The sequence below is a fragment of the Prinia subflava genome, chromosome 12, assembly GCF_021018805.1.
Source record: "Prinia subflava isolate CZ2003 ecotype Zambia chromosome 12, Cam_Psub_1.2, whole genome shotgun sequence".
Lineage (NCBI taxonomy): Eukaryota > Metazoa > Chordata > Aves > Passeriformes > Cisticolidae > Prinia > Prinia subflava.
Window position 1 is genome coordinate 9,764,640 of NC_086258.1, and position 24,926 is coordinate 9,789,565.

General features: G+C 43.3%; 2 protein-coding genes across 3 annotated transcripts in view; one reads left to right on the forward strand and one right to left on the reverse strand.

Moving 5' to 3' along the window:
• The window catches only part of RABGAP1 (RAB GTPase activating protein 1), a 59,744-nt gene extending 47,752 nt beyond the window's left edge, over positions 1-11,992 (forward strand). Inside the window, exons 17-26 of the mRNA XM_063409879.1 lie at positions 193-336; positions 1,894-1,935; positions 2,264-2,392; positions 3,883-3,975; positions 4,539-4,649; positions 7,288-7,392; positions 7,860-7,943; positions 8,734-8,805; positions 9,279-9,476; positions 10,278-11,992. Coding sequence (XP_063265949.1) covers positions 193-336; positions 1,894-1,935; positions 2,264-2,392; positions 3,883-3,975; positions 4,539-4,649; positions 7,288-7,392; positions 7,860-7,943; positions 8,734-8,805; positions 9,279-9,476; positions 10,278-10,400 — 1,101 coding nt within the window. The 3' untranslated portion in view covers positions 10,401-11,992. The remainder of the gene's footprint in view (positions 1-192; positions 337-1,893; positions 1,936-2,263; positions 2,393-3,882; positions 3,976-4,538; positions 4,650-7,287; positions 7,393-7,859; positions 7,944-8,733; positions 8,806-9,278; positions 9,477-10,277) is intronic.
• Positions 11,993-19,007: 7,015 nt separating this feature from the next.
• Positions 19,008-24,926, reverse strand: part of STRBP (spermatid perinuclear RNA binding protein) — a 58,701-nt gene continuing 52,782 nt past the window's right edge. Inside the window, exon 19 of one of the 2 annotated variants that reach the window (XM_063409894.1) lies at positions 19,008-21,682. The gene's annotated coding sequence lies outside the window, so the exon portion shown is untranslated. Of the gene's footprint in view, positions 24,448-24,926 lie in introns of both variants that reach the window. The other variant, XM_063409893.1, reaches the window with a different exon arrangement.

Genomic DNA, 24,926 nt, shown 5'->3' on the forward strand with positions numbered 1-24,926 from the left:
CACCCCATCCACCCCAGGATGAGCCTTTGGCATCCTCAGGAGGCCCCCAGGCCTGTCCTGTCACACCTGCTGGATGGAGGACCCTGCACTGATGGTCACTCTACCCAACTCCCTTCTGTAGTTTGGGGGTTCAGCTGCAGTTCCAAAATATCCTAAATTAACTTTCAGTGCTTGTGTGTGTTTTACTCCTAGGAATACATTCCTGATCTGTATAACCACTTCCTGGACATCAGCCTTGAAGCACACATGTATGCTTCCCAGTGGTTCCTGACCCTGTTCACTGCAAAATTCCCTCTCTACATGGTCTTCCATATTATTGACTTACTCCTATGTGAGGTATGTGTTTTAACTGGAGACTTGCACAGCTCCCAGCTTTTGACAGTTTGTCACTATCTTGGTTCATGTCCTTGTTACTATCTGTTCTCTCAGAGCAAGGCGTGTGATACTTTTATGTAGAAGTGTTACATTTCTGCAATGATAAAGATTCTCAGCATTTAAAAGAAACAAATTAAGAATCAATAGCTATATAAAAGATTATAATCTCCTATTCCCTGTGGCAGTGGTGAATCTATGTGAGGAGACTCTGTACAGTGTGGTGAGAGCTGATTTACAAATGTGTGGGTTCCTCTCTTCTGAAGTCATGTTATGCACAATGATGACTTTTTTTCCCCCCTCATATTATTGCATGGAGGCCATTGTGTATAAAATGGCCCAGCTAACTCTCATGTTGGTAAACTAACAAGCTTGAAGCTCGTCCTCCTGGAAAACTTGAAGTCTCTCTATAATTCACAACTTATATTTAGAGGGCAAAACTCTTTAAGACGCTGTCTGTAATTGTGTTTAGAGCAGAGTATGTGGTGGTATGTGGGTAAGCAGTGTAATCACAGTCAGCACTATTGCCATCAGAGAACAAATCCCATCTCCTACTGAAGCATCCTTGAGTTATTTAATGATTTGCTGGGTAACTTTATGCATCCATTCTCCTTGGATCTGCACTTGTTCCTGTGAAGTGGCTGATTTCCTGCCTCTCCTTTACTGAAGGCTTTCAGCATTTACAAACCTCCTGGTCAATGTTTTTGCCCTTTCCCTGTGTGTGCTGCTTGCTTTGTCCATGTGCCAGTGGAATAGAAAGCAGCAGATGGTATGGAGAAAACCACTTCTGTTTGTTTAGAAACACATTTTCAATTCGTAAATAGTAAATGTGCTCACAGAGAAGTTTTAAGGGTTTTTTCATCATTTTAAAGTAATAGTGGAAGAATAACTTGGTGGGAAGAAGAAAAGCAGGATCTTGAAATAAGATGAGCAATGTGTCATGGTTATGAGTGGGACCCCTGAAGAAGGTGTGAGCTACTCCTGACTGCAGAACTGTTTGCATTTAATTTAATTGGACTATATGAATAGAACTCTTCTCAGGAGTAGAGGCAGAATAGATGCCGTGGGACTCTGTCCTAAAGTGAGTCACTTTCCTTTTCATTGCATAAATTATCCCAGTTTGTGAAGACCAGAATTTAATATATTGGTGTATATATTACTGCATTTGAATCAGTGTTTTTAGAAGTTGCTGTATGAAAATTAAATTATATTGAGCTGACCAACTACTCATTAAGAAATAAAGTGCACAACATAATTTTAGGGTTTCAGATTGCCAAGGAGACAGTAAAACCAGTGTTGAGTGTTTTGCTCTCTATAATGACTCTCCAGTAAAGATATTTTGCCAGCTGTTTGCAAACTCATTCTTTGTGCTTTTGATTTATATAGCACCAGGTTACACAGGTATCCTGGCTCTCCATTTCACAGAAACTAGACAACCAACAAAACCCACCAAATAAATTCATATCCAAGCTTCTAAATACTGAGAAATTCAATAATTTTGTCATTATTTTTTCCTTCCAGGGAATAAGTGTTATCTTCAACGTTGCACTGGGATTGTTAAAAGTGAGTATACAGTGTTACACTGTGGTTTATGCATTTTCATGCGCCATATAAAAATTAAGATGCCTGTTACAAAAATATGTTGGGTTTTTTTGAGAAGCTAACAACTGCCTGTGGCACACGTGCTGCAATCTGGCAGGTCCTGTGCAGCACAGTGCTTTTTTGGGGGGTGGAATAGAAGGTTGCAGAAATAGAAACCAACACTCTTTGCAGAAGGTTAAGAAGCAGCGATGTTACTGCAGCTTTTCAACGCTGTTGTGGCTTTATTGTCTCTGGGATTCAATAACCGTAAAAACTTGGCTTTTCCTGGTGTTTCTTTCCTTGTCTCCAGACTACCAAGGATGATTTGTTGCTGACTGACTTCGAGGGGGCTCTGAAGTTCTTCCGAGTGCAGCTGCCCAAGCGGTACCGCTCCGAGGAGAACGCCAAGAAGCTGATGGAGCTGGCCTGCAACATGAAGGTGAGCTGGGAGGGGCTGCAGCCTCAGCCCCCAAGGGCAAATGCAGGCTGTGATCATGGAGATTAATGTGGAGTCAAACACACTGACATGGTTCCAAGTGTCCTTTCTCCTTAAATTCCCTAGAGGAGTTCTTTGTAGTGTCCGTGTGGAGGTGCACAACTTGCCTGGTGTGTTAACATTCCAGGCATTTTGTGATCCAGGTGTAGTAACAATGTGGATACCAGTATTCCGCACAGAGTTCAAGCATATCTTGTGTGAAACTAATGTAGAAATTACAGAATAATCAATAGTGAAGCTATTTTATCTCTCTAATCATTTAGCATTAGCCACAGATTAAATAATCTCAAGTTACCGGCTGCACTGTCAGTGAAGGGTTAATTCTCTAGGTGGTGTCTGGGGTGCAGGAATTGCTCCCGCAGTTGTGGTGTGGTTGGACCCACCCCAAAGGCTCCCCCGGGTGCAGAGAGGCGTTTCTGGTCAGCTCTCACTAGAGGGAGCCTGGCCACCGCTCTCTGCAGCTCCTGCCGAGGAGGGTTAGTGGGAAACCAGACTTCAGGAAACCAAACACCTTTTCCATTCTGCCTGTCATTTATGCATGTAAAATTCAACCTGTTTCTCAAAAGAGGGTTTTTAAAGAGGAAATCTTAGCCACAGCTTTGAAATTTATTTGGTTTACTGGGACAATAATAAATGTTTAGGTGCAACTCTTAATGCTAGAGGTTTCATTTAGATGATAATGTCTTGCATGTGAAATGCTCACAGTGATCTTAGTGTGGTCTGTGTTGCTAAACCAGTGTAACCTCTGGCACAGGTGACACCAGGAAAACGCTGGTCAGGATCTGGTACAGCTTCCCTTGTGTTCCCTGTCCCTGCAGGACTGAACTCTGAGCAAATACTGACCTCAGCATCACCTTTCTGTCCCTGCCCACAGAGGGGGAATCAGGGACAGAGCACTTGTGCCTCTGAGGTGCTGCTGCTTGCCCAGGCACCTCGGCACGGGGCTGCTTCCTGCTGGCCTTGAGTGACACTGGCAGAAATGTCAGCTGAGCCTGCACTTGCCCTTTCAGCATTTACAGTCTCGTGCAAAGTAAACCAAATGCTTCTGTGTGATGATAAATGTTACAGCTGAGAAAGCAGCTGAAGGAGGCTCAGCGTCAGGCCAGCCCAAAAGGAGCCACGTCTGTTCTGCTGAAGCTCCGCAGTGTGAGGAGCACCAGGGAGCTGTGCAGCACCAAGGGGGAGCTCGGGCAGGATGCTCTGGGTGCCTTTTGAAGCCTTCCCTGTGTTCCACAGGAAGAGGCTGCTGTCCTTGCATTGAGTGGAACCGAGTTTCTGACCACACCTGAGGGTTTCACACTCAGAACTGGGGGAAGCCATGAGCTGTGCTTTGTAGAAGGCAGGAGTTGCCTGAAGCTTGTTCAATAACCCTGTGTGTGTTGTGTTCTTCTGTCCGTGTTCTGGGCAGGAACTAATGGGCTGCTTTAATTTAGATTAGCCAGAAGAAGCTGAAGAAGTATGAAAAGGAGTATCATGCCATGAGAGAGCAGCAGGCTCAACAGGAAGATCCTATAGAAAGATATGAGGTATGTTTTACCTTCTCCAGTCTGGTTTAACAGTTGCTACTTTGACTCTTTTTTGAGCTGGTTTTGTTTTCTGACCAATTTGGATGCAACAGGGGAATCAGCTTTGTGAACGTGAAGGGAATGTCTCTCAATTGGCAGTGTTGATCAGGATGGGGTTGTTGTGAGCCCAACTGTGCAAGAAAAGGAATAGTATGAATTTTTATTTGGGCTTATAGAACTGGTTCAGTAGAGCCTGTTTAACATGCTGGCTGCACCACAAAACATGAACAGAAAGGAAATGCCTGACTGATTCTAGCTCTGCCTTCCATGGTTATGCTCCTGCTTTTACTCCTGTTCCTGATTTCAAATGATGTATACTGCAGCAAGCATATAATTTTATAAGTAGTTTATTTAACAAATAAATGTAATACAGGGATAAATTACACATGTAAAGTTACGTATGCATACACATACCACAATAACACACACAGAGACATAGCTACAATAAATTCACGTATTTTAATCAGAGAAGTTTTATGTAAACATGTGTGTGTCTGTGCTGACGGCCCCTCCGTGTCCCGCAGCGCGAGAACCGGCGCCTGCAGGAGGCCAACATGAGGCTGGAGCAGGAGAACGACGACCTCGCCCACGAGCTGGTCACCAGCAAGATCGCACTGAGGAAGGACCTGGACAATGTAAGTCGTGTCCTCAGGGTGTCCAGGGCTAACTCCTTGTTCCTTCTCTCACTGCAGAGGAGATACATGGAGTACCTGTTTCGTGTGGGACAGGACTGCACACTGACAAGGTACAGGCCTTGACAGAGGTCCGTGGGAAATACTGAAATATTTTGACTGAAATACTCATTACTCTGAACAGCATTCACGGTGACTGGAGGAAAGGAGAGCCTGTACTTGAGTAGTTCTTTCTTTTCTCTAAGAAGTCTAGCAGGAGGTGTGTCAAGTCTTTGAACCATCACAGAGATCATAACATGGATGCTGCCTTGTGTTTTGCTGGGATTTTTATGAATACAGTTTCACGGCAGACAGGCTTTGCAAAGTTCCTGATAAACCTGAAAGTCTGAGTCTGTCTGGCTCTGCATGGATCAGGTTCTCAGGTACCTCAGACAACTCCGAAAATGTTGTGGTTTCCATTTGGCTTGTTGGAATCTGCCCGTGTGAACTCCTCATCCTGGGCTCTTTCCAGATCAGTAGAGCTCTCAGGAGGAAACCTCAGGTTTGCTTTGTGCTACAGGAGGTTTTTTCAGCTTGCTGTCCCACTCCCTTCTTTCCATATTCAGTTGTGGGAGATTTGATTAGGATATGTTTTTTCTTTCTTTCCAGGACATGCAGAGACAGAAAGGTACTGGCATTTCTAGCACAGGGGAGGCTACAACACATTTAGTCTGTCTGCTTGGGGAGATGAGGGGAGGAGTTCAAGTGCTCATGTTTTGCCATTCTTGTTCTGTACCCAGATAAGTGCATTTCTGAAATCTCAAAGGAAAATGACTTCTGAAAGTTGCTCAGTGCAGGAGCTGACAGGCTTTAAAATGTTTCATTGGATCTGCTTCAGACAATTTAAGGTTTCCCACGGCCTCCTGGAAACTTGCTGTTGGAAAACTATTCATAGTAAATGTCGATGCCAATGGGTGAATGTTGCTTTAATGAGGTTTAGTTTATGACTTTGGGGTTTATTACATCTGTTAGGCGTTAAAATGTGAATCATGGAAGAATGTTCTAGGAGCAGGTTTTCCCACACATTGCTATGTTCACTTCCTCTTACCTGGGCTTTTTCCCTTCATTAGTGAAGCTTCCAGAAGCTTCACACTGGTGATAGCCCAGCAGTGGCACTCAGGAGATGGACTCCAGAAAAACTGTCCTGAAGAAGCTTTTTCTGTCAATTTTTAACTGTTGTTTGTGGCTGCTTGAGCCTGTGTGAGACATGGTTATACTTCCACTTTTTGTTTTAAAATGGAGAGCTGGGAGAGGAACAAAATTAGGCAAAATTGATATGCTTAATATGATATATGATATATAATAGTCTTGTATTCAAAGATGGCAAATGATGTTGGCAGCATTTGGGTTATCCCCTGGGAGGAGATGGGCAGGTTTGATCCTACTTTAGGACATGATTAATTCTTCTAATTGGATCCTGAAGTGATAAGTTTCATTCTGCCAGCCTGAGGTGCTGAAAGGAAAGTACCAAAGGACATTGTTTAACACACCTTTTCTGATACCTACATGGCATGTCTGAAATCTGCAACCTAAAAGATCAAAACAAAGCGTTTGGAAATACAAGAATTTCCTTAATATCCTTTCACTAGACCAGAAAATAGGCTTCATTTTCCTACTGTTGTTGGGCTCCTACATCCCAGTGTTCTTTAACTTTAAAACAGCTTAAACCCCATCTGTAATGAAAAGATGTTCTCTTTGCCTTTGCCGTTGGTTTTAAAGGATCAGCAGGACTTTAAGGGACTGAAATTCACTTTTTGATTTTCTTTCTTTGAAGGGAATTGGTACAGATACTTTCTGAAGATTTTATATATCAGTTGAGTTATTGATCTATTTTTATGTAGAATCCATACACCTATTAGGAAGTGCTGTGTTGTGTGTGTGAGACAGGAAAAGATGTCTTAACTTTGCACAGTTTTAGTGGTTTATAAAGAGCTTGAAATTTCTCAGCAACATATTTTTATACTTTAAAAACTGCAGTAAAAAGGGATTGTTGGTTTCTGGTGGGATGTTTCTTTCCCTTAAGGAGGAAGGAGAGAGGGGCCTGAGCAGCTCAGTTTTTTCATGCAGTATTTTCTGGGATGGCATCACATCTGTTGGGAAGTGTCACAGAGTTCTGGGCCTTTTTAAATGTTCTAGAGGCATTTTTCATTAATTCTGTTTTTATTAAATGTTTGCAAATTAAACTTAGGTCTGAGCTGGTTATAGTTTTTATTGATCTTACTCATTGTGAGCTGTTCTGTGCCTTTGGTTGTCTTCAGAATGTATTGATCAACTTCCAGACTGGGCAAGAAAATGATACTTATTTCTGGTATTGGATTTCTTTGGAGCAATCCCTACTCCAGTTTTGCTAAAATTAACCACTGAATTCAAGGAGGCATTTTGAAGGGGTGGAGTATAGTGGTGCATGTCATTAATTTTGATGTGTTGCTGCTTTGCTATTGCAGACGGGAAGTTTCAGAAAAATAATTTTCAGAATAAAGTTTTATTGTTTTTAATAACAATGAACCAAACCTTAATAGGACTGGAATGGCTGCACTCTTGGCTCTGTCCTGGTGGAGGCACAGCAGGGAAGCCTCTGCTCAGCCTCCCCTCTGTGTTTCAGGCAGAGGAGAAGGCAGATGCCCTCAATAAGGAGCTGCTAATGACCAAACAGAAGCTGATTGATGCAGAAGAAGAAAAGAGGCGCCTAGAGGAAGAATCTGCTCAGGTTGGGGCATTTCTGTCATTCTCACTGTTCTGTACAGTACAGAAATGATAAAAATAAAAAGTGACAAGTGTGGGAAGGGCTTAATGTTCTAAGTCATGTTTGTCTCTCTTCCGTGGTGTAAAGGACGTCAGCAAAGCAAAATTTGGCATTTTCCTGCCAGGTGCTTGATAGGGTGGGGAATTTTTATCTTCAAATCACAAAGTCACAGCCTGTGCCAGATGCTGCACAGAGAGGCAGTGCAGGACTTCAGCTGTCAGCACTTTGTGAATCCTCCCTTTCCTTGGCTAGCCCAGTGTTGTGTCAGTGATGGCCACCAAAGCCTGGCTCTTCCCTGCCTGCATGGAGCTGAGCTGGACTCTGCATCCTGGGTAGAGCAGAGCAGTGAGGTTAAGGACAAGGAAGAAATACCACCTGGGAGGTTTTCAGACTACAGCTATATACCTTTTATTTTCTTTTTTCCCCTACAGCTGAAGGAAATGTGTCGCAGGGAACTAGATAAGGCAGAGTCAGAGATCAAAAAGAACAGCTCTATTATTGGTGACTACAAACAGGTAAGTACAACTTCATGATGATGTGGTTTGCTATCAAAGTACAAGACTTCCAGGTATTTTAGGAGATTTCTGGAAATCTGTATTACCTGTGCCATGCATTTGAGGACACAGTTTAGCTGTTCTAAATGGGGAGCCTGGGCTGGTTTTGCATTTTCTTTGGCCAAGATCCCGAAGTGACCAGGCCTGTGTGCCCCTGATGTGGGTATTTGTAGATCAGCAGTCATCACAGCCTGTTACAGCCAAACCTTGTTCAAATGGGCTCCTGGATATCAAAGCCAAAAAAACCCTTCTCTCTCACCTTCCCTTTGTCAGTCAAATGCACCTCAGAAATAAAAAAAAAGCCTTTTTCCTTTCCAGTCTTTGCTTTGGCATTCAGGCTCCTGATCACAAGGTATCAAGGGGGTAAATTCATGTGTCTCTTTAGTAGGCTCATATCAGGTCTCCAGGAATGAATTAGGGTTTTTTTACTACTCTGGCTTGCCTGGTTTTTCCTCCCAAGGGCAACAAAAGGGCCATGATATTCCTAACCTTTTCTGGCTCCTTTAGCAAGGCCAAACTGTTAATAACTTGTGTTGGAACTGCACCTTTTCCTGTGGGGATAGAAAAATATGTAGAGAATGGGAAAATGTACAATGAGGCAGCTTAATGCAGCATCCTAATTTTTCTAGCTTTCTAAGAGTCCTTAGACTATCCATGTTAATATTGCAGCAGCATTTATTTGTGCTTTAGAATTCATTTGGGAGGGAATTTACATTTATAAATGGTCTGGTAACGTAATTTTGCTTGTCAGATTTGTTCCCAGCTGAGTGAGCGACTGGAAAAGCAACAAACAGCAAATAAAGCTGAAATTGAGAAAATACGGGTAAGAGACCAGATAGATCCACAGTCTACAATGTTTCAGTCTCTTAGCAAAATCACAGCAGCAAACGCAGAATTTATTTATTACTAAAATGGTGGCTGAGGGTTCCCACAGATAAGAGATGATAAGGGGGAGATCTGGGAGAAAAGGTGAGCCCTCTCATGCCATAGTGGTTACATGCTAATGGGTATGCTGGGGTGTTTTTGAGGGGGTCTTTTTTTCTGGAAGAGATTCTCTGACTGTCTTTTATCTTCAAATAACAGTGGGGAGGGACAGAGGCCATTATTGCAGCAAAATAACACAGCAGTGTTTCCAAAGCCCTGAGCGTGGGGCTGGCAGGAGCTCCTGCTCGCTGTGCCTCCCCAGAAGTTGCCATTAGTGGTTCCTCTGGCGCTGAGCTGCTCTCCAGAGCAGAGGCAGGGACAGGCTTTGCTCACATCCCCGGCACGTCGCTCACAGCCAGGTGTTTCCTTTAGCAAAAGGTGGATGACTGCGAGCACTGCCGCGAGTTCTTCAATAAGGAGGGCCGTGTGAAGGTTGCCAGCACTGCCAAGGATGGTTCAGACGAGGACACGGACGAGGAGAAGGAAACGCTGAAGAACCAGCTGAGGGAAATGGAGCTCGAGCTGGCCCAGACCAAGCTGCAGCTTGTGGAGGCGGAATGTAAAATACAGGTAATGCTCTGGAAGTTTGTTTTGTAGTCTGTACAGCGTGTGTGCATTCCTAGAAAAATGTGTGTGTTGTAGAGGGATTGGAACAGATCCTGTTGGTTGAAACCATAACCTGCTATTTCCTGCACGGGTTATTTAATCAAACACTGCGTCTGAAACTTGCTGTATGCAGACGATATAATTGAAATTGCATGAACTGTATTTAGCAGCCACTACAGCTCCCAGACATCTGCCTGTCTGCAGTGCAGTGCTGGCTGCCTGATCTCCTGCAACTGCTTGGAAGGAGCCCAAGCTCTGACAGAGTTCTGAATCATGCATGTCTTTATCTCACGATCAGTGCTAAATGAAGAAGTAACATTGACAAATGCTAGACATGTTTCTTAAAACACGATTGCAAAGCACTCCAGGTACCTGAAGTATTTCTGTAAAGTATGACAACATTGTGCTTTTAGCCTAAAACTGATATGTCAGTGTGCCTGCTTCACAGAAAGGTAAAAATTAGTTTGTAGAAAGTCCACTTCCTGTGGGAGTAGCTCCTCCTCAGATGGAAGAGAATTAAAGAGTTTGGATGTACTGAAGAAAGCAGAATGTTTCACTAAGGGCAATGACACAAGTCTTGTTTTGCTTTTCAAAGGTTTTGTTTTTCTCTTTGTCAGCTTATTATGCTGCTTTTAATTTATGTAAGGCTTAAATTTCTGAAGTGGCCAAGAGTTTGTAGATTTTCTGGAGCCTTCTCGGTTTAACTCCTGTAACCTTGTGCTGTGAATATGTAACAAAATAATGAAATTACTCTTCTGTTTGCAGGATTTGGAGCACCATTTGGGTCTGGCCCTGAATGAAGTACAAGCTGCAAAGAAAACATGGTTCAACAGAACAATAAGCTCTATAAAAACAGTGACTGGAGTCCAAGGAAAAGAGACTTGTTGAAAAGCAGTTCTGTCAAACACACCTTCTTAACACAACACCTTTTGTTGCCTTCCTTGGCCAGATGTTTAATTCTGTGACATGAGAGGACCAGAATGTAAATATAATAGAAACACAGCATGTCAGGATTTCAATAGGTCAGTGATAAAGAGGATGGAAACACAAGAGAGGTTTTATTGCTAGACATGGGATGTTCATACTACTGATATTTAACAGGTGATGTAGCTAGATTGAGGCTCTTCAGAGAAACACTCCATTCTGCGTCTGGCTGGAGGCTTTTCACAGACTAGGTACGAGAACTTACCAAACCCTAATTGTTAAGTTTACATATGATAGGTTTTTTTACAGTTATAACCTTTTTTAATATTTTATTTGAAAGGAAAAGTGTCACTAACAAAGTTAAAAAAAAAAAAGAAAAAAAAAAAAGGAAAAAATGCAACAAAAAATACAAGTTTATCAAGAACTACATCAGTGCCAGAAAGCAGTCCCCAGAGGTAGGAAATGGAGAGTAGGAGGTGACATGTTTTGCTTTATGAATGGGGATGATTTCAGCATTCCTGTCGAGCAACCCCACTTTGTTTTAGTAGATGCAGCATCCATCTCTCTGTGTTTGGCATTTCTTTCTGTTACTAATCAATTCTATGCAACTCTGGGCTTTTTTGGCACGGGCTGCCAAACAAATTTGCCACCGGAGGCTGGGAGACTTGTCGAAGTGCTAGACAAGAATAATCAGAATTGTGGGCAAATTTCCGTTTCTCTTGTGTCATATTGTTTATCCACATATCAACAGCGTTCAAATCCCCAGCACCAGGACTGCTGATAATCTGAATTATGTGGATGGTCTGACATTCAATGGTGTCTGTCTGGGTTTTGTCAGGTTTCTGTTTTGTTCTTGTTTGTTTGTTTTTACCCGGCTGTAGCAGGCCTTCTGCGGAGCTCCGACAGAGCTCCCAGGTTTTAGTTTTGCACATAGGTATGAATGGGACAAAGAAACAATAAACTGAGATATATATGAGGCAAAAATCACAGCGTGAGTGTAGCTGCGAGCATCTCTAGCTGTCCAACTCGCTTCCCTGGTAGCGTTCTGAGGTGGTGTAGGTCATTTTTCACGCTCGATGCAGTTGCACTAATAGGTGCTAAACGTGCTTGGAGTTCTCATTCCTTGGATTGTATTGCGTTCTCACCAGAAAGCTGTAGAATGGAGTTTTGCACCTTGTAATTTTTTTAATTTATAATGGTTTGTGTTATGCTGAAGTATCTATTGCATCAGTGGATAAATTTTGTGTGCAGTGTGAGTATAAGCTGGTAACAATAAGAGGCACTGGTTTGTATATAAAGATATTTGGTTTATTTTGTATTTCTAACTTTTTCTTGTTTACTGTACTAATGCTAGCTAATGTACTCTGTAACTACAGGATAGAACATGCTATGTCCAAGCTTTTTTCCTTAACTGCATACATTATCTCTATTGTTTAATACCAAAAAAAAAAATTACTGTAACTCCATCAATATTAGATGCGTGGACATTGTGGTAGCATAGTTGCAGTGTGTATACTTTATGAGTTGAAATATAAACTAGTAAAATTGTATAACTATTTTGTTGTTTCATTTCATTTGAACAGAAATTTATTAAATATTTTACAATATAAAGCTAATTCTCTTCTTAAAGTAGAAGCAGTAGCATCTGCAGGCTTCTCCAAGACTGAAACCACAGTCATGCTGCAAAGGGCTTTGCTAAAAAAGACTGCATGTTCTGAGTGCTGCCAACACTGGTTTTATATAATAAAATCTAGGGTTTGCTTTGAAAAAAGAAACTGCAAAAATGACCTTGTGCAGCTTGAAACTTGTGACTCAGTATTTCTCAAACATGTCCAATTTAGAACATTTTTTTTTTCCGTGGCCCTTCAAATTCTGCTTCAATCTGCAAAACAAATGTAGGCTATCTCTGCGTATCACCATCAGTAGCAAATTCTGTGGGGTCAAGTGTGGTTCATGTCATCTTCAGCAGGGTTTTGTAGCCGTGGCTGAGCCTGCACCACTTCAGGGCTGCACTAACTGGGTCATGAGGCAGCTCCTCTGCCCAGCCCTGGGCTCTGCAGAGATAACCGGGAGAACAAATGCGTTTTTGTCACCAAAACCACCAAAGGTGGCTCGGAAAGCAGCCCTGCTCCAGGAGGCTGCTGTGATGTCACTCTTCAGCCATAGTTTGCTTTAAGAGAATGGCGTTATGTGGTTGTGTGTGGTCTCTGCTGCTGTGTCTTCCCAGAGCTGCATCCCTTGGTAAGGTCAGCTCTGCAGTTTCTTGGTAATTGCAACCTTTAGAGAAAACTTAAAAGTAAGTAGGGGATGGGAGGAAGCAACCCAAGAATGTTTCATCCACGTGTCTTCCTCAAAGGGACTGGGAAATAGTGTACTTTCCTCCAAAAATGAGGTGCTTAAAGGAAGAGAAAAAGCTGCTTTATTGTTCAGATTTCTTCCTAAATAAAGATTAACTTCAAATTGCATGCAGCACATACTCCCCTTTTAGTATGGATGCAGAACATGCATAATTGTTTCACAGCATTTTATCCAAAACATTTTATAGTCACTTTCCAGTCATGGATTGTTTTAGATGCCTGCCTGAAGGTTTTTGGTGCTTGGAAATAAATATTACCAATGTATTTCATATGCAACTCCATCTAAAATATCCACGGCTAATTAAGAAAACTGAATCCAGGGCTGAGATGTGCATCTTTGGAAGCAGAATTAACATGTGAAGACAAGAAAGCAGGTCAGTTTTAAGATGAGGAAATTGAATTTGCAGATGTTCAAAACTATGAATAAGGAAGAAAACCGCATTGAATCAGGGCTGCTGTAAGCACGAGTATTTTGCAGCCCTGTAAGAGAAAAGGAATGAGTGTGTTTGGTAGCATTGGGGACATTAATGAGATGGTTATTTTCTGGTAGTCAATCACCTTTCTGTTCACATGTGCCTCAGCTGGGTTTGAGTGCTGAACTCCAGCTCAGTGCCAGTCTGCTGATGCTGGGATTAATCTCCTGTGCCCCAGGCTCCAGCTTCCAAATGCTCTGCGTGTTTGTGCTGTACCATTAAGTTCCAATGGTCTCAGTGAGGGAGCTCGAGTGTCACAATCTCATTTGTGTTGCAGAACTCCTTGGCAGCTCAGGGTCCGCAGCTGGAAGTGGATATTCAGGATCTATCGGAAAGTTTTACCTTTAAACATTGCTGGTAAGCCGTCTTGAAATTTATATAACTACCTCCCTGACTTTTTTTAGCTGCCCTTCTTATCTGTGGCAGTGATATAAAGTTCCTGTTATCAAGAGGAGGATTTCACTCCCATCTGTTCAACAGCTTGGCTCACATTCATCCAGCCTAACTTTAGACACTTTGGAGGTGCCTAACATAAGAGTTTAATCCAGGGAGGTTTTCCAGCCCTCGGCGGGTGCGGGGGCAGCGCTGCAGGCGGGCGGCTGGCCCAGCCTCGTGCCCGGAGCCCTGATGCATCAGGGAAGCTCCTGGGAGCCCAAACCTGAACTGAGAGCCCTTCCTATTTAAAAAAAAACCCTGGGAACGAGCCGTCAGTGGACACTCAGGGGGTTGCTTTCTATTTTAATTTTCCTCCTTTTCCCATCACTTTATTGTGCAGTATTTTTCCTTCTCTCTTGCCAAAGACCATCAAGGTCTTTTCATACAGAGATTTTGCTAGAATTTACCACTGCACATCCTAATGCATTTGAGCAACACAGGCTTGGTTTTGCTGCGTTTTCTGCATACTAATGAGCACGGCAGTGTAATCCGGGACTGAGGGCTTTCCCTCGGGATCATCTGGCCACAGGCACAGTAGGAAACTCGGGCTGTGAGGCGAGCAGAGCCCTCCTGCTCGGGAGGCACGTTTGTTAAGTGTTTCTTCATGGTGGTGTAAGTTCCTGCTGAATGGGGGATGAGTGGAACCAAGCTAACTGAAGTAGAACCGGGCTGTTTGAGATGGATTTAGCCGAGGAGGGGTTCCAAGACCACCCCAGACCCTCCGGCTCCCCAGACCCCGGCGGGCACCCCCTCAGCGCCCTCACGGCTTCCCGCGCTTTTCCCGGGGGCGGGGCCCTCGGCGCCCGCGGCGAGCTCTGATAGGCTGGCGGGTGATTGGCAGCAGGAGCTGCCCTTGGGTGTGGCGGGGCCCGGGGCGCCATTTTGTTTATCGTGAGGGCCGAGGGGGTCGAGGCGCGGTGCCGGGAGAAGGAGCTTTGGAGCGGGGCCCGGGCAGGGGCTGTCCGGCGGGAAGAAGGTACGGAGCACGGGCACACTGCTGAGCTGGAGTGATTCTTTGGCGAAAACCAGAACTGGTAGTGCACTAATGGCCCTTGTAGAAAAGGTGTAAGATTTTTGCCTTAATTTGCATGGGGCTTAAATAGCCTTTTTCTTTCCCCTTGCAGACACCCCCCAGGCCCCTCAGGCTGAGGCATGCAGTGAGTTCTTCCCATGCAGCAGCAGCAGCCCTTCAGCAGGAGGTGGATGATGTTCATAGCAGCCTGTGACAGGCAGGTCTGAGCTGAGGTTCCTGAGGTGGAAACCTTTGAAATAGGCTGTGAGAGCTAATAAAGTGGAGCTGTTTGATCTGTAATGTGATGAGTGGCTGCTGTGGGCTGTTCTCCCCGCGGAGAACCTGCATGAGAAGCCAGTCACTCCACTGACTGCTGGTTAAGTAATTCATGGGTTCCTCCTACAAATCTGATCAGAAAGTTGTATTATGTCCTTGTACAAAAATGATCTGCTAAGATGATGTGTAGTGAAATTGAAGTGTCTTGGAAGTAAATCTATGAGATGTGTTTCTGATATACCTTGAACTTAGGGTAAATTGTTCTGATCCTCTCTTTATTAATAATGGTCGAGATAGGAGATGTAGCAATCTTCATAACAAAAGTTTATCTCAGAAGTTTTTCAGAATACAAAAAATGTAAAATGTTTATTGGTTAAAACGTTAGGGCAAAAGTATATTTTAATCAGCTTTAGTGGCTTGTGTCACAGCTGGAGGTGATGAGTTGGTCTCTTGAGGTCTCACCTGATGGGCCCTGGACGTGTCATGGCAGTCACTGGAGGGGACCGGAGCCCACGGGCAGGCTGGTTTGGTTATGGCATTGCAGATGTCCATCTTAATCAACAGCTCAAAAGTCGTGATTTTTAGTAAAGTGTTGCAGTGTTTAAGATGGAATCGCAGCCGCACTGGGCTCTTGAGGCTCCAGAAGGAGCAGAAGAGATGAGACTTGCAGGCTGCCAGCTCTGAGCAGAAGCCCTCCTCATGCTGAGCACAGTTAGCATGTGCCATGAAAACATCCAAGCTGTGTGTTTAAACTCCCTGCTGTGAGCGTCTGTTCATGCACAGAGCTGGCAGTGTGATAGGGAAAGGGGGCCTTGGAGCCACATTTGAATGCCATTTGGGAGGGGACACTGGAATGACTCCTGGTGCAGTGTTCTGATGTGGCTGGTCAGTTTATGCCACACAAGGAAAATAAAAGCGCCGTGCAGATTTTATTCAACTGCTGTGCCTGAGAAAAGGTAGTACAGGACTCGCTGAGATGGCAGTGCTGTGTCACTGTCAGCTGTCACAGTGTAAGTGAAAGGGGGTTGTCAGTTCTTTCAAGAACACCACAGCAAACCACCGTGGTTTTGGCACAAGTCTTGGCTGCCTGGAAAACAGGGGAATGATCCAATGTCTATAGGTGCTGCACATTCTCATGTTTAGGACAGAGTGAGGAGGCCAGTAATTACTGTAACTGGAAAGTTCTGAATTCTGTTCAAGTTTTTATTCATTTGATCTCAAAGAGACTAGTTTAATGTACAGACAGAAGTTACATGTCTTCTACATGTAACAGCGTCTTTCTCAAAACCACATAGTTCTTTAAAGCCAGGAGAACTGAGGTTTGAGCAGCTCAAACCCCTGCCCATATGCTTGCTTTGTGCTGAATGCAGGAGTCCTGTGGCTACCTTAAGACTTGCAATATTGGCAATACAGGAGTTGGTGTGGAACTGCTTTGCAGGGCAACATAATTGGATTTACTGAGCTGTATTTTGTCATCTTGCCCTGGTTTAGCCTTCGCTCTTCTGCTGTAATCCAAAGTTACCCAGATTTAAAAAAAAAAAGTCCATTTGAATGAATCAGAATCAGCAGTGCTGAGCCTGCCTTTATTACAGGCAGGAAATCCCACCTTTGGTGTGTGCCAGCACCTAAGCAAAGGGGAAGAGGGAAGTTTTATTTGTGCTGGGTATGTGACCCTTTTTTGGGATCTAAAGGCCTTTTTAGGATTTTGCCTCGTGTTCATGCCTGGAGCAAGAAAGGGCCTTTTGTTGTAACTGTAACAGGAGTACACAGAGGCTTTTTACAGCATTACAAATAAATGTGCTGGAACGTATAGCCCAAAGTGAAGATGAATTCAGGGCCCTGAAAGCAATGGCAGCTCCAGTTTCTATCAGTTGATTGTACCAAGGATTGGGGTCAAAAAGAGAAGGATAATTTACAGTTTAGCAAATGGGAAAAACTCTTTCTAGCTGACTTGCTGGAACTCAACCCTGCAGCAAAGCACCGAAGTCAGCATTATGTCGTGAGCAATTAAGTGAGGTGACACTTCTTGCAGAAAGAGGGGTGCTGTTTTGGGCAGGATTGTAGATGCAGCAGCTCTCTGCACATGGAAGGTACAGGCTGGCTTGTTAGTTGTTTTACATCAGTCAAGCTTGGACATCGGTCAATCAATATTTTTTTCCTGCTTCTTCTGTAATCAAATATACTTTTCCAAGGTGATGCTGATTGCAGCAAGATAAACTGGGCGTCTTGCTTGTTAAGCAGATGGTTCCTTCTGCATGGATCCCTTCACTGCTGTGCCAGCAGGGGATGGGGCAGTCAAGCAGTGTTGGGGAGGGCCTGAAATGAAGGAGCTTTCTGCTGCAGATTTCACTGTGTGCATTCAGCTGCAGATTCACAGTGAGAGCACTGCAGGTTGTCAAGGAAAAGTAGATGGACTTGGGTATTTCTTGGTTTGCAAGGGGGTGTGGGGAGGACAGGGTCCACAAATCACAGCTTCCCTGTAAGTAAGATACCCTTACTGCCTGGGCAAAGTTAGCTTAGCTATAGCAGGACAGGAGTAAAACTGAGTGGGAGATGCCAGGCATTTTCACAATGACAAAAGAAGGATGTGCCAGCCTCCTTTACCGGTCTAGTGCTGAGTGGCTTCTCCCACATCCCACTCCCGTGTGTGCCCCTCTCCCGTCCCTGCAAGGCCACAGAATGCCGCCAGCTCCTCTGAGCTGTCACTGAGCAGCAGTTGCCAGGCTGCTGCTGAAGAGCTGTCAGCCTTCTCAGCACCTCAGAGATGATAATCCCCAGGGAGCTTCTGGAATGACCCCTTAGTGAGCCAGCTAACATCAGCCATGGGCACACACAGGCCTTATGCTAATGCAGTAGGTAAGACTGACTGCAGTTTCAGTTGAGTGTTAATGATGTTTTCTTAAGCGACTCTGGTCAGTTCTTTGTGGATCTTACTTGCTAAATATTTGATACAGCTCCAAATTTTAAGTGATGCGTGGTTTTGTTTGGTTTGGTACAGTTGTCCCTGAGGAGCTCTTTGTGCAGAACTGACTTTTTTGCAGTACACCAGCAGATTGGGCTGGTTGCACACTGGCCTGTCGAGGGCAAAAGTCTCACACCAAGTCCTGGTTCAGTTATCAGACATTCTAAGCTGAGGGATTTCATATATCTCATTTCATTAAGAGCAATCTCAATTATAGTCAGCTCATAACAGTTTCTAATCCCTTTTCAAGTCTGTTCTCCTCTGAATTTGATTAATGACCTCTGCACTCAGATTTCAATTCATCATTTCAAGACCAGAAAAGCACTTACTTCTACGAAAAGGCTGTGTGTTGACTGACTTCTCTTGTAACAGCAGGCAACTGGAGATATGTATATATTTCAGTAAATCTTACCATGAGTTGCAACCTCAAGCAAACAACACCAGCCATGCAATTGTCATGGTATCCCCAACTCCTGCCCTCAGTGGCTCTGGACAAGGAAATTGCTTGGATTTGCTTTGGACCTCAGAGGACAAACAGGGACCATGGGAATTTAAGAAACACAGTGAAATGAGAGGGATGGAGAGAATTTTGAAAGAACCTTACTTGTTCTTTACATGTGTAATTTATCCTTTAAAAAAATAAACATCTAGCTTTTCTAATTAGCTAAATACTAGGAATTGTCCAGATTTCTTTTTGGAGTGAAACTTGCCTTCATGGCCTTCTCTGGGCTTTTTGGGTACTGCTTCCAAGGCAAAGCCCCAGAGGTACTTGTGTGCAGCAGCCCTCGTTAGCTGCAGTCTGGTAATGCTCTATTCAGTTTTACCTCTGTGAAGGAATGCATGCTGCTTGTTCCAGCATAAATGTGCTTTATGTTTGCCTGTCCAAGTCATCTCTGCTAACGCTGCAGCCTCCGGGAGCCCGTCTCTCCTTTCTGCTGAGCCTCTTACCTGGCTCAGGCACAGTGCACCTCTGTGGTTTGGCAGCCTAGGCTTCAGGAACCCCTGGAAGGCAGCTTGGGCACTGGAACCAACCCCCAAGCAATCATTAGTCCGTAATTCCTGTTCACAGAGATGAGTCTTTATTGGAGCTATTGGAAGCAAATGGGACATGGTTCTGGTTTATATACAGAGAAGTCTGTAGCGTTGGGTTACAACCAGTGGAAATGACCCGAGAGTACAGTGCAGATCGTGTCGTGTACAGTCAGTAACAGTGGCTGGCGTACAAACCACAGCACAGAAGCCAAATGAAGCCAAGTGTACGGGGTACAGCAGCACAGGAGGAAGCAACTGAAGGTACAGAGAGCGTTCCCTTTACATTTGCAGGCTTTTTTGGCCAGTGAGTAGATACAGCTCAATTTAAAATTTGCTGTGCAGTTATTTTTCTTCCCACTCAACTGCTACCAAATTAAGAGAATTTGAATGTTGAAATTAGATTTTTAGTGCTATAAATAGCCATGGTTGTTGCCAGATTACTTTATTTGAAATTGCTTCATTTATAGTTGGGAATAGTTCAGTCATCATTGTTCTCTACTGATTACAAATGGGGAGAAAACGGAAGCATTTTGAAAGTAGTCTGTAATTAGACCACAAGGATCTCTTGTATTTCATTTGAAAGTTCAATTCTGGGTAACTTCTTTGAGAGAGACTTATTGGGAAGAAAGATGGAATCGTCCACTGTATTACTCATTTGTGGAATTTGTTCATAGTATTTAAAGTTTAGATAGCTTATAGGTCGTACTTCTTTTTATTCAATGCTATATCCAATCTTAGTTCAAAAACAAAACACTCCGTCCTCTGTGGATAAATAAATCCATCTCTTGGCTGCAGGTCAGACCTCTATTGGTGAAAGAGATTTAGAAAAATAGACCTTTTCTTTAAGGTTTAATACGCTGACTCACAAAGGAAAAGTGAAATTCATTCAAGTCTAGAAACAAATACAGTACAAGTGATTTATAGAATTGCATTCCTTCCCTCTACAAACTTGCTGAGCATGAAACACTGCCCCAAAGCACTGCCCCTGTCTTTTCCTTGTCTTGGAGAAGTAATTATCATCAGAAAAGTCACATCAGACTGCACTGCCAGATTTCCTGTCAGAAGGGCTCTGCCTCCTGAATTCTTTAGAGCCTGGATGGTGGTGATTTGGGTTACACAAAGGTGATATTTTACCCCAAATTAGCAGCAATTTTAATTGATTTGGCTGATGGTGATTTTTGGTGGGTGGAAATTCAACCAGTAAAAAAGGCCTGTGAGTTGGCCTTGGAAAGCACCGGCCTTTCCTCAAAATCTCCACTTGAGACTGCTTCCCCTTGATGCCCTTCTCAGCAAGGGGCTGGTCCATTTGGCAGTACAGGTTTCATGCTCAGCTTTGTCACTCAGAACTGGACAGGAGTTTAAAAAGCATGCAGCCCCCTGGGACTTGCTCTGCTGTAGTACTTCAGTGCTTTGGAGAGACCCACCCCCAGCAGTGTTGCTCTCTGAGAAGTGCGAGTGTCCCAGCCTGGCTCTGGGGCAGCTGGAGGACGGTGACATTCCGCAGTGGAAGCAGTAGTTAAGCACCAGTTACTGGCCCCTGCAGAGGCTCAAGAGAACAGAATTGCTTCGTAGAGAGCTGGTCGGCCTAAAAAGCTTAGTCAGTTTGATCAATAAATATTGACATAGGGTTAGGATGAGAAATAAGACACTGCACCTTGGAACTGGAAGACAGAGTCAACTTCCTCCTTTTTCTGTCCAAAAGGAGACTGGCTCCACAAAACATTTGTCCTTAAGGACCTCTGTGATTCCTGACAGATAACTCATTTGCGTGTATGAATGTACCTGTCCCCTTTTGCGGGGAGGGGTAAATGTATGACTGGACAAAGCTTGGAGGCTTTTTTCTGTGACTTTTTTTCTCAACCATCTGCTCTGTGTCATGTTGTCCCTGAAGGCATGGTTACCCACTCCTAAATTATGCAGCATTGCCCAGAGAATGGCTCTGTAGTTGAATGTGCTCTCTGCAGTACAGCCTCCCTTTTCTTCCAGTGCATGTGCATTTCCATGCAATAGATGTTACTAGAAAACTACACTTGTCCTGCTATTTTGAGCAGGGAAGCAGTGATACGAGTTTAAAAACACAGGAAAGACTCTGTACTGCAAATCAGAATTTTCATAATTAAGTTCATAGGATCACTAACTTTTCAAAAGCTGTACTGCTCTGCATGCTGTTCTCTAGCCCACCGTTATTCTCCTTTGAGCAGAATGGCTTTCCATCTGCTTGGAAACAGTTCTTTGTGAAAATAATGACAGAAGAATAAATCCTGTCTCTCTTCCCCTGACTTTGTTACTTTACAGGACACCCTTACAAGACTCACAATCTATTGGGAGTGCAGCAATACACACATTTCGGTATGCATAGATCATTAAATTGTAGCAGTGCCAGTAGTAAAGCAAAACTTGCCAAGATGTCCTGTTCCTCTTAATTAAGCTTGATTTATGTGTGCCTGTTGACTTAAGATGCAGTTAGTGTCCGCTGCTGAGATGATGCAGTACCCTGAGTAACTTTTATTGATTACGCTTACGCAAGCTTGTGCTTTTGCAAGAACACAGAAACTAAACTCGAAGAAAGTAAAGTACATCAGTTGTTTCCATGGAACACTGTTAATCTATTCATAGCAGCTTCAAAGTATGAAGTTAAAACTTACCTTCTGCTCTACTCCTTTCGAAACAGATGAGTGCTATGATTAACTCCCCTTTAGCTTAAAAAATAGAAGTGGATAGAATGTCAAAATACACTTTGCTGGTAAGATGAACCTACTTTGTCATAAGAAGTTAACACCAGTATTGGTGACCTGAAATATGTACATTACACAGGTCATTGTGGGAGCAGTGTCTGCTTTCCCTTGTTACCATGCTCCTCTGTAAAGGCAGCTCATCTAGAACACTGGGCATTGCAGAAATAACTACTCCTTCTGAGGAAAATACTTGTACTCCTTTGCCTCCCAGAATTCAACTGCATGCTCTGTGCACTGCCTGGAACTATCTCCCTGGTTTTGGTAGGGCTGCATCAGGAAACAGAATCAATCCACTGGATTTCTTGCATTCATCCTCTGGAAAACCAGCAATCCTGGACTTGTTTGCTGAACAGAAAAAATAAATTCATCTCCTGTAGCAACATCATTAGCAGCTGTTAACCAGCTGGATGGATAGCTTAAACCTCTTACCTAATTTCTCACTAACTATTGAAAAAGCAGCCCCAGCTCCCCCTGCTCACAAGGCTTTCCCCAGCACATATAAACCTCCTGGTTTTACCACAGGCTCTCCTAATGGGCTTGGAAAAGGCAGTGCAACTTTCCCTCCAACTTCTATCATAAAAACTGGAGAAGGACATTCTGCTTCTGTTGTTCTCTCTTCTCCCCCTTGCCTCAGTGTATCCTGCCAGAAGCAGATGTACTCAGAAATCCTGTGTTCAGGCTGATGCTGCACTACACCTCATGAACTGCAAAGCAGCATAAAGCAGCTGGAGCTTCTAGATCCTAGTTAGGGGCATGAATGAGGCTTAAGTTTAATTATTTAAAAACAAACTGCAGCTCTTACTCATTCCAACTCTCTTGTACTAACCAATGCAGGATAGCCAGTTACATTCAATTAATGCCTTTTAAAATTAAGTGTTATTTATTCTAGTAGAGATAAGAGTCCAGAGGTTTTCACAAACATGCAGTTCTGGCTGGTGAGAAAACATTTTTAAGTTGTTTACTTACACAGCACTGAAGAGACTGCAACTTTAATTATCTTACTGCCTCAAACCTTTGAAGTTAGAAATCAGATAAATTCAGTCTCAGATAAATTCATTCTCTGCAGTTAAAATTTTTAAATGCTCTTTACATTCTCATAACTCTCACTTCTTGGTGGATTATTAATTAAACATGGACGAGTACTCCCCCTGAGAAGGCTTCAGTGTGTACAAGAGTTTCTATAGACTAGGCTTAGTGGGTTCTTTTCAAGTACACAACTACTAAACTACCTGTGGTACAGTATATATGACCTTAAATTGTACAGAGTTAAGGCACCAAATACAAGATAAAACAACATCCAAAATAAGAGATATGCTTTAGAACTGCACATCTCCACACACTACTTTTGGACATTCAGCTCCTCAGTAACATCAAGGTAAACTATGTGGTCTGAATGTTTCACGCACTCTCAGGAACTGGAGAAAAAACTCCACTTTACTGAATTTACCCTTACTGTGTGATGAACTTTTACCTAACTCATAGCACTCACCGCAAAGCACTGCCTTGCCTACACAGACCAGTGTGTGAGGAAGAGCCCCTTTCTCCCAGGAAACCCCAGAGAGAGGGCTGGACACAGGAACAGGCAGACGTGTCCTAGTTGTGCTTTTGTATTACCTCACATGTCAGTTACAAAAAGTGAATCCTGTATCTATGAGCAGAAAAAGCAAGCACCAGAATACCTGGACATAAATAGGTATGGATTCAGATGACACAAATAAAGCTAAGGAGACATCACTCTGCGGTTAAGTAATAAAACACTTTAGCGATGACATTCCTCTTAATGCCAAATACTTAACCACTAGCTTAAATAGTTCATATTCAAAAGGAAGTGCATGTGAAACTGCTCCTGTGGCCCACAGGCACAGGACCTCAGTGCTGGGTTTCTCTGGTGAAGTGCTCTAAAATGACTTTAGCAGAATTTCCACTCCAGTGGAATGAAACCAGCAAGCCATTAGACAAGCTGTCTCCTGTACCAAGACAGCGGATTCAGCTACCCTGTCTCTCTGCTCTGCTTTAAACAAGTCAATAAAATATCTCATTTTTCACTGGATTATTCAGCAGGAAGCCCAAGAGGGTGTGTGTGCTGAACATTTGAGCTGAGTTACTGTTTTTTGAGACAGAATAGCCGTTCCTAACAGAACTCCTCAGTGTGCCCAGCACAGGGCTCATTTTCATTCTTTTGATGCCAGAGAGGCGAGGTCCTAGTCAGCTTCATGGCTGAGAACAACAATCTGAATTTCATATTTACACATCTCATGGTGTATCCAAAGGAATCCACAGCAGCTGAGCTCCTGCGCTGTTTCCCAGAGCCACCGGAAATGGGAGCTGTTTTTGTAAGCTGCTTTGTGCCTTGGAACTCCGTGAGCCTGGGACAGTTTTCCCTTCATTAAGTAACAGGCAACTGTCTTAGAATTTAGCTAAAGGCAAGAAGTTCTAATACTGAGTGAGCATATCTTGGTATACTGAGCACAAGAGGCAGAAGGAAATTTGTAATTTTGTCTGAGTAAAGACTGAAATACTGTCTTATTGTTTATACAGATTTAGAGAGATGTTCAGCAATCCCACCTCTAGACTGGCTCAGAAGTACAGATGCAGAACTGCAAATGAAGCAAGGGACTTCGTTTCAGTGAGTTGGTGGCAGAAAAAACAGGGAGTGCTACACTCACTCTCCAAGGAACATTGCCAGGACTGGATCAGAGATGGTACGTTAAAGCTGCTCACATTTATTGCTGTCGTAGAGATAAAGAAATGACAAGAGAATGATGTCCCATAGCTAAACAGCCAACAAACAGAAGATTTTTTTTCTAGACTACTTGAAAAATCTTCATGTCCCTCTTCTGCATTTTCTACATCCTAATAATCTGAGGAAATTGTTGCCAGGGAAATTGTTCTCAATAGCTCAATGAAAGCAAAAAGCCTCAAATAATTTTAGATTTGTGCACTTTTCCCCAATTAAGTTCTTTCAGGGGCTTGAGGGCACAGTCTTTTATTAAGACACACTTTAAATCTTCTTTTCCTACCAGAAGGCAAGTGTTTTCAAAGAAAGAATCCTTGTCTCCAGAGATGAGAGATACTGGAGCAGTTTTCAGATCTTTGTTAATGAGTAGAAATAGTCCTCTGGCACATGAGTAAGTTGAAATATCTGTAGGAAAACTAGTTTCTCTGAAGTGCTTCACAGTCTGATTAAAAGTTTTTAAGAATCTAGATA